Source organism: Camellia sinensis, chromosome 2 (genome assembly GCF_055761805.1).
Source record: "Camellia sinensis isolate YWXY chromosome 2, ASM5576180v1, whole genome shotgun sequence".
Lineage (NCBI taxonomy): Eukaryota > Viridiplantae > Streptophyta > Magnoliopsida > Ericales > Theaceae > Camellia > Camellia sinensis.
This window is the reverse complement of record NC_138962.1, coordinates 203,169,996-203,179,674: the sequence shown is the minus strand read 5'-3', so window position 1 is coordinate 203,179,674 and position 9,679 is coordinate 203,169,996. Positions and strand designations below refer to the sequence as shown.

The 9,679-nt window shown below is 36.8% G+C and overlaps 1 protein-coding gene and 1 long non-coding RNA gene across 3 annotated transcripts in view; both read right to left on the bottom strand.

Moving 5' to 3' along the window:
• Positions 1-946: 946 nt before the first annotated feature.
• The window catches only part of MAP1A (methionine aminopeptidase 1A), a 14,566-nt gene continuing 5,833 nt past the window's right edge, over positions 947-9,679 (bottom strand). Inside the window, exons 8-19 of one of the 2 annotated variants that reach the window (XR_014362352.1) lie at positions 9,602-9,679; positions 8,511-8,562; positions 8,377-8,418; positions 5,339-5,400; positions 5,165-5,263; positions 2,604-2,677; positions 2,448-2,517; positions 2,201-2,266; positions 2,033-2,121; positions 1,408-1,461; positions 1,077-1,197; positions 947-987 (exon numbers count right to left, since the gene is read on the bottom strand). The exon at positions 9,602-9,679 is cut by the window's right edge and continues 22 nt beyond it. Coding sequence is in view for 1 of the 2 variants with exons in the window: in XM_082916593.1 (XP_082772719.1) it covers positions 1,174-1,197; positions 1,408-1,461; positions 2,033-2,121; positions 2,201-2,266; positions 2,448-2,517; positions 2,604-2,677; positions 5,165-5,263; positions 5,339-5,400; positions 8,377-8,418; positions 8,511-8,562; positions 9,602-9,679 (710 nt within the window). In the remaining variant the exon portion in view is untranslated. The other variant, XM_082916593.1, reaches the window with a different exon arrangement.
• Positions 6,556-7,592, bottom strand: LOC145820552 (uncharacterized). The gene is made up of 2 exons (XR_014362353.1): positions 7,486-7,592; positions 6,556-6,609 (listed from the first exon to the last, which is right to left on the bottom strand). It is a non-coding gene; the product is annotated as an uncharacterized LOC145820552 (long non-coding RNA).

The window sequence follows — 9,679 nt, the reverse complement described above, 5'->3', positions numbered from 1 at the left end:
CACAAATATCGGATAAAACCAATTTGAAAATTTTGTAATTTTGTCATATAATAATTTGAGAGTGACAACCCTATGATTTTGAAGGGTCCTAACCCTATAATTTTTGAAACCTTATAATTTTATGACTATTTTATTAATTACTAGTATAAAATGAGATTTATTTTTATTTTTTTTTAAAACCACATAACCCCCTTTTTTTACATGCAAACTAAATTACGCTGTTAAACATTATGTTAAATTTAATAATAAGTGTAAAACACATGCTAAACATAAGGATATTATACGCTCATTTACAAATTTTAATAAGATAAATCGCACATAGAATAAAATTCAGAGTTGCCTCCCACGCTAATGATAAAAATATTCGTAATTCATACACTTTAGTTACTTATATATAGGAATATTTAGTCTTTTTTAATAAATTATTAACAAGCCTAACAAGGACTTTATTTTCAAATGGGAGGAGGTAATCTAGGCATGGACCAAACCACAAAATGATAAAATATAAATTTATCCAAAAACTAACTATAAAAGAGGAATATTTTTTACTTTTATTTTGAACTTACAATAAAATATACCAAACAAGCCATAGTCTATAATCTAATTGGTTAAACTATATATAATTTATAATCTATTTCAACAACTGCACAAAACGATCCATTATGTATGAGGGCATTGAAGGCTTTAACACTACATCTACAAACTTGTCTAATATGCCTCTTGAATTTTCTCTCTTGATACCTTCTCTTCATTTTTAATTTTTCTACCAAATTGAAAGAGAAAAAGAAAAGAAAATCAACTCCCAATGACAGGCAATGTCTCATAAGACACCATTTCTAAATTTAAAATTTGAGTAAAATACTACTCCCTTTATACCCTTGCTATCACCATACATATATTTTGAGCAAAACTAAAAATCCAAAAAAAAAAAAACCTTGGAAGTTGATTGAGTAGATCAGAAGCTCAACTGCACATTATCAAGTCCAGCTGTGTAATAGAAAACAGAGAGATTACATTTAACGGACATGTAGAAAAACCCATAAATAAAATACAAAGAAGCTGTTCCGGGAACTTACAGACCAAACCCGAGGTCAGAATGACAAGTCAGTAACGTTCTCAGAATGAGAAATACAAATTTTCCCTATCCCGAACAGCACACAATGACAATAACAATTAAAGAAACCATTGTTCTATTACCTGTATAGCAACAAATTTTAAGTTTCAGAATGCAAATACTCTGGTGCGAAAAAACCGATATCAGAACCAAAATTTTATCAACTCCAAGAATACAAATACAACACTCCAGAAGGGTAGCAAATGTAACAATTTTCTACGCAAAATTTTATCCGATCTCTGATTCCCATCATAATTTATCAGCACTAGTTATGAACTTAACCAGGGGAATACATTGGGGGATGAAGGCAAGCGTGCAGTAAGAACTTCAACTCCCATCTCCGTCACCTACACAAAAAAACATATCTTCATGAAATTTAAGGCAAAAAATTTGTGACAGAAATTCAATGGCTATTCACTAATGCTTTAAGGGTCGAGTGTGTCCAACCATATGTGCAGCATAACTGGTATAGTCTATAAAAATCTTAAACAACAAAAGAAAAATAAATGGAAAATCCCAATAAAATAAACATAACAAAAGGGAACAATTAGATTTACTTGTGAAGTAAATGAGTCAATCTATGTCCCTGTTCCAGTCAATGATGTATCATGCTTATTGGAAGAATGGAAAAAATTTAGGGAACATACATAATTTTCGAGGGATAAATTTGAGCAATATTTTCAAAACCTTGGACTAAAAAAAATTTTTTTAAAAATTGAAGGGCACGTGCCCCTCCTGATCCTATAGTAGCTCTGCCACTCTGCATGCAGTGGTGCATTCATTACGGTAGATGGACCAAATTTTCAGGCGAGCAATCAGTTTGTGTTGGATAAAAGGCCCGTTAGGATAAACAAACAATTGCAAAAGTCTAATAAACCATACTGAGGCAGAAAGTATAAGCAAGGGGAAGAAAGTTACCAAAAGTGTATGCTCAAACTGAGCACTGCATTTGCCATCTGCAGTAACAGCAGTCCATCCGTCAGGCCACATTCGATCACGCCAAACACCTATTAAGAAAAACCCTTCAAGATTTAAGTCGCTGGTCGCAAAATTTATAAACTAATAGGTTCATTATTCTAAAAATACCTGCATTAATCATAGGTTCAATTGTAAAGGTTTGCCCAGCCTTCATCACACCAACTGCTTTATTTCCTACGTAGGTTAAGGTCAATGCAGAAGTGACAAAACAAAACTCACTAGCAATCAAAGAGAGGCTGAATTGTTAAAATCAGAGTAGTGAACGAACAATTCATTTTGATATTTACATTCCTAAACTTGCATTGGAAAAATAAATAAAAATTAATGAATCCAAAAGAAACTTTATTGAGGATACTTGCATAGTGGGGAATATTTGGCGCACAGTGGAAAAGTTCTCCAATACCATGACCACAATATGATTTCACCTATTTCAAATATTGTTAGGGAGTTCTAAGCAATTTCAATGAAAATTATAAACCTCAGGAATTGCAGATATGAAGCATATTGTTACCACAGATAACCCAGACATAGAAGCATGTCGATTAATCACTTCCCCAATTTCCCTGAATCGTACCCCGGGTTTCACTGTTGACATAAAAACAATGATTATAATGTGCTGATTTTATAAAGATAATGAAACTGATTTCAAGTAACACAGCAAGAGTGTTTACACGGTAATTCTAACAGATACATAGATCCAGATCAAGCAGGTAAAGCTTTATACACACAATCATCTGACAATTTAGAGTTCTAATAATATCTCATAGACACCGGTCAACAAAATGAGGTACTTCATTTTATGCAATATAAAAATAGTGAGCACGTGTTCAGATTACAAGAATCAGGAACAGGTTGAGAATGCACCCCCTTCATTTGAGATTCCTGTGTTTTGGAAATTAGTTCCAGTTAGATGTGATACCTAGCTGTGCAAAACATGTGTGGAAGCTCCAGTGCAGAGAAGATATTGATTGAGAAATTTGAATTTTTTTTTTTTTAATGGATTTGACTGAGTTTTAATTTGGCCATTAAAGCATGAACTTCGGAATATCAATAACAAGTATTAAGTACCTTCCAGAGATGAATTAACTATTAAGCAATAAAAAAGGTAATCATAATAATAGCATACAAAAATATCAATGGGAAAACATAGAAGGAGATTACTTATAAAGATATGGAAACCATTGCTAAAATAGACACCCATCGATGTCAATGCATCACTACAAAAACGAGAAATATTATTATCCCTGATCTTAACTCCAGATTACCCGCATTATATAGAAGAAAGATTACACAGAATGCAAGAAACTAACTTGACTTCTAGCTTACTGTAAATTGAATATCATAAGAAAATGCCTAGGGGGAGGAACGACATTCAACAGCAGTGTGTACACGAACCAATTCTTTTAATAGACATTGGTAGTTAATTATAAAATTTCTTCGTAAATAGATGATAATCCACCTGGACTTAACTTCAAAATGATTTCAGAGAAAAGTAGGCCAAATTCTCTCACATTTAAAATAAGCTACTTCTTAAAGATTCCAGAGAACTACTTAGAAATTACAATTCCAGCACAAAGCTTTAACTTCATAATTTTTCTAACACTGTGTTTGGTTGGGGGATTTGGGAAGGAATTTGGAAAGGGAAAGGAAAAAAGTGTGTGAAACTAGGTAAAATGCAGGTATATTTTATTCATATTTCATCTACCTTTTTCCTTTTCCTTTCCAAATCTCTCAGCCAAACACGGCGTAAGAGAAAATACCTCAATGGGGAAATCTTTTTCCAGACTTCAATGACAAGCAAAACAAACTACAAAACCATAAGCAGAACTAATCATGCAGTTTATTTGCAGGATTAATCATCAAGAAGGTATGTGATGGCCAATAAAAATCAATTGCTCTAGAAACTAGTTCCAAGTTTAGCTTAAAGAGGGCAGTATATGTAGGACCTTTAAACATAATAGTCAGTCAACACTGAAAACACAAAAATGACCACAGAAAGCAAAGGGTAAGGTGTAACAAGAGGATGTGGCAACTTTTTTTTTTAGATAGAATACAGGCAAACAGATTACACGCCAGAAGCATCATTACAAACAATATCCACAAGTGACATGGGAACCTCCTCCATCCACACTTGTTGGTGATCGCAGCTCCGAGCCAATCTAGCTAACCCATGAGCCAACTCATTGCCCTGCTTCCTCACATGGATGGCCTGAAAATGCCGAAAACATCTACTAGAATTCACAGCTAGCAGCAAAATATGGCCACATCCAGATAGGAACTCATCTCCCTCACACAAAGCCTTGACAATATTTAGTGAGTCTCCCTCTACTTGAACATCAGTAAAACCCAATTCCCTAGCCAAATCAATCGCTTTCGATGCCGCAATGCTTCCACACAATCGGCATCCGCCCAAAAGGGGAGTTGCTCTGATAGAGCAGCCATCACCTCCCCCGAATGATTCCAGATGATCGCTCCAACACCAACCATTTGCAAGTCTCTGAACCGAGCCCCATTAAAGTTGATCTTAACCCAGCCATCCTCCGGAGCAGACCATTGAACATCTACTACCCTTCGGTGTTGTCCCTGCATCCTCTGTTGTGCATGTACAAAGTCATTAACCAAAGTACACACCATATGCACAGTATCTTCAGCCGTGATATCATGAAAAATTGTTTGATTTCGCCTTGTCCAAATACCCCAGCAGAATGCAGCAAACAAACCCAGACTCAACCCCATGCTTCATAACTTGCCAAAACCACTCTTTGAAATCATTGTTGTGGGCCCACCGAAGCACACATCTCAATGGGCTGAAATTCCAAACTTACACAGCCAACTCACAATAACAAAGACAATGCATCAGCGTTTCCATGCAGTCACTCACCACAATTTGCACACGTATCATCAATTGGGATTTTCTGAATACGCAAAAGGGACTTCATGGGCAAAATATTATTACATGCTTTCCGCACAAACACTTGATTTTATTCGGAAGGTTAAGTTGAGGATGTGGCAATTTTAAGTTCCATAGAGGTTGATATAATCTAGTAAGTAATATATAAAAGAAACACATACCAATTGCTATTGCCTTCTCCAAGCACTCATAAGTACATTGAACTAACTGCCGAGATGCTTCATCAACATTCCCCACAAAGAAAGTTTCATTGAGATCACCTGCATAACGAGTCAGTGATTCAACCAAATGGTCCTATTCTTAAGCATATAATAAAAAAGGCATACGCTTCTTACCATGGACACCTTTATAATACACAGTGACATCAACATTTACAATATCACCATCCTCTAATTTCCTGAAACAATTAGTAACTGTACAATCAGAAAAGCATAATTCAGGCTCTACTTAGTTTAAAATTTTATCATGAACTTCATGTACCTACCATAAAGTTATCAAGTGACAAAAAAAAAAGGATCCCACTTTTTTTCTTTTCCAAAGTTGGGGGGAACTATGGAAATGTTTCTAATTTTGGTATTAATCGGATTATGCCTAGAATGGCATGAAATCTACTTAGTGGAGACTTTTGATAAATGGGACAAAGCAATTTGGAAGACAACCCCAACATCTTCTTTGGCCCATGTGAAAGGAGAGGAATAAGCAAATCTCTGAGAAAAAGAAACTTCTACTTGTAAAAATTTAACAAATTCTTAAATTAACTTTAGCCTTCAAGGGGACAGACCACATGCTCTTGGGCACCTTCCCCGATATATTAGCTCTCAAGTTGGAGTTAGGGATGGAAATTTGAACCCGATCTGACGGGGATCCAAACCGCCCCGTCCCGATAAATAGGGTTTTCCCCGAAAATTATTCCCCATAGGGCCGGGGCTGGTATTAAAAAACACATTCCCGATGATTTTCGGGCTGGGGACGGTGATAGGTTCCCCCCGCCCTGGCCCCGCAATTTCCCCGAACCATCCCCGTTGCTCCCTGTATATACATATATAATATGTGTGTGCTTAGTGTGTTTAGAGACTTAGAGTTTATCTATTCAGAATTTTAGATTCTCAACTCTTCCTCTCTCTCTCTCTGTCGTTCTTCTCCCCTCCCTCCACTCTGTGAAACTCTCTCTCTCTCTCCCTCCCCTCCTTTCACTGTCACCGACACCACCACTTCTCTCTCCCTCTCTCTTTCTCACACCTCGTCTCTGTTGCCTCGTGATGTCTTCGACAACTTCGTCTCTAGATCTAGAAGATCGTCTCCGGTGTCCTTCCACCATCACCATCACTGATACCGACACCACCACCTCTCTCTCTCTCTCTCTCACTCACTCTCTACATGTGTGTTCTATTTTCAGATTGAACCAGATCAGAGCTTGACAATCTGAGCAAACAAAGGCAAGATGATAATGATCCCCGATCTGGGTGCAGATTTGAGATAACGGTGGCGATGGCGTCTGATCTGTGTGTGTGATTGGATTGGATCTGATCTGTGTTATATTTTCAGGACTAAATTTTATTTTTTTTTGGTTAGGGTTTTCTTAGATCTATGTGTGTCTTGAACAAACCTCCTAAATTGTTGAGTTATCTAAATTTTTTTTGGTTAAATTGTTGATGATTGAGGCTTTTTTGAGAATTTTTCAGATTTGAATTTTCAAAGTTGAGTTTGTTGTGGTTGATGATTGATGGGGGCGAGGGTGTTGGAGGGGGGGGGGGGGGGGTGTGGGAGATGGGTTCCCCGCTGGGGATCGACGGCGGGGATTGGTATATTTTGACCTTCGGGGATCGGGGACGGGGAGTGCAATCCCCGGCCCCAGCCTGTTGCTATTCCTAGTTGGAGTCTTCTTCAATTGACTTGGTTCTCCGATAGGGGGGGAAAAAGACAAAAACAGAAAGAAAGAAAAAAAGGATCCTTAAAACGAGTGGCGAGTGGGTGGCAGGTGATGGCGGGTGGTGGGTGGTGGTGGCAGGTGGCTGGTAGTGGGAGGTGGTAGTGGGTGGTGGGTGGCGGTGGCGGAAGACGGTGGTGGAAAATGGTGGCGGGTGGTGGTTAGTGTTGGGTGGTAAAAAAAAAAAAAAACTAAAAACTCAAAATGGAAACACATTTTTTGGCCAAATTTATAAACTGAGACCACTGATTTATAAATAAAAAATTTTACCAAACAAGTTTTTATTCGAGTTTTTTAAATTTTTGTAAATATAAACAGAAAACTGAAAACGTAAGTGTTATCAAACGACACCGAAGAGCTTGACAATCTGAGCAAACAAAGGCAAGATGATAATGATCTCCGATCTGGGGTGCAGATTTGAGATAACGGTGGCGACGGAGTCTGATCTGTGTGTGTGATTGGATTGGATCTGATCTGTGTTATATTTTCAGGCCTAAATTAAATTTTTTTTTTGGTTAGGGTTTTCTTAGATCTATGTGTGTGTCATGAACAAACCTCCTAAATTGTTGAGTTGTTGAGTTATCTAAATTTTTTTTTGTTAAATTGTTGATGATTGAGGCTTTTTTGGGGATTTTTCAGATCTGAATTTTCAAAGTTGAGTTTGTTGTGGTTGATGGGGGCAAGGGTGTTGGGGGGGGGGGGGGTGTGGGAGATGGGTTCCCTGCTAGGGATCAGGGGCGGGGACTGGTATATTTTGACCTTTGGGGATCGGGGACGGGAAGTGCAATCCCCGGCCCCGGCCCGTTGCTATTCCTAGTTGGAGTCTTCTTCAATTGACTTGGTTCTCCGATAGGGGGGAAAAAAAGACAAACAGAAAGAAAGAAAAAAAGGATCCTTAAAGCATTCTTAAGAATAAGACACTAATAAGCTTCCACTTGTAAACCCTTCAGGAGTTATGAACATTCTTCCTTGATAACATGATTATTTTAGGCAAAATATAACCTCTTGAAATTATATTGAATAAGACTAGAGGCATTAAGGAAGCAAACAGAAAATTATCTATTCCCAATCCAATATCAATTAGAATAACACCATAATACAAACAATCAGATGCAACAACTCCGAAGTAGTCAAGAATGATGAAGTGACAAACATATCAATCAGACATCAACCTTGGTAATATAATCAAACTGCTCTGGTACCAAACATTAAAATAATTAAAAAGTATAATAGACATGGAGAACCACAAAATGCATTACTGACAAAAGAATATCAGAGAATTTGAGAACATAAAATAATTTATTATTTTCAAAAAAAAAAAAAGATTTATAGCATGCAAAAAAATTAAAGCATGCAATACACAAAAAATGCTTTAATAATGCATGGAACTAAAATTAGAAAGTAACAGAGAGCAGGAGTATGCAACATGGATGAATTAGCACGTACCTTGCATCTGGAATCCCATGGCAGATTACTTCATTAACTGACCTGAGACAAACAGAAAAAGCCAAAAATATTTACTTAACCTATGTCAGAGTACACATTAACCCAAAGTACATAAACACATAAGAAGTACCTACGTGCAGCATGATTTTGGGAAAAAATGATAATTTAGTGGAGATGGATATCCGCCTGCAGCAGGTAAAATCAGACTAATAGTAAGCAAACCCAACTATTGGTAGTCCTAGATCAAATGGCCTGAACCCAGAAGGTCTAACATGCTTTAAAGATCCTAAGACAATAAACTCCCAAACTAAGAAGAAATTGCTCTTGATATTAATAGCAGTCCCAAAAACAGACCAGAAAAATTCATTACTAAACAATATAATCAATTAAGAAAATTAACAATACCCAAGAAACCAAGGAAAGATTGTTAGTGGCACCAGTAACTCATACTCCCCACTGGACCCAAAAGTCATCATCTCTGTCACCACCAACAGCCCAGAAAGATGGTGTTTCATTAAAGCCATGATATTGCCTTCAAATCTTGGTGTTACAGCATGCACAAAAGTTTCAGCTATATATGACTTAACTACAAAATACACATATACAGATATATATACACATACACATACATACTTTAGCCAGAATCCTATTCACTGGACATCAATACAAACTTTTATTCACCAAGGACAGACCATGCAGCAGTAAGTATCTTGCACATAAGCAATCATTAACTCTCACTGTTTTTTTCTTTTTAAAAAATGAAAGTAAACCAACGCCTCAAATCAACCAAAGTCCAAAAAACTCAACAACCAACAGAGATATAGTTGATAATCAAACAACATAGAAAGGATATAGAAATAGGTGTGAATCTCACATGGGATATGACAAAGGATGGTCTCTTAAACATAAAAATATTGTGTAGGGAAGGCAACACAAACATCAACACTTGATACAGACATATTAGTGGTGTCTGGTTTGCTAAAACAGTAATACAGCCCAGCTGTATAGAATTTGAAGGAGGAAAAAAAAATAAAAAAAAGTTTGGAATCCTTGCAAAACCAGGAGAAAATAAATAAAAGAAAAAATCAGAGAGACAAAGTAGTCTCAATCTTTGCCTTTTGGATTAACCTCTCTTCTTTACCTTGGTTGAGAGTCTACTTCATAAAATCAACAAGAAGAAGAGTTACTCATGTGTTTTGCAGAGCTCAAAAATGAATCAACATACCAGCAGCAATTGTTGCTTCATGAACCACGTCATCAATTTCATCAGTAGTCACACCTGGCCGAATAACACGAGCAGCTG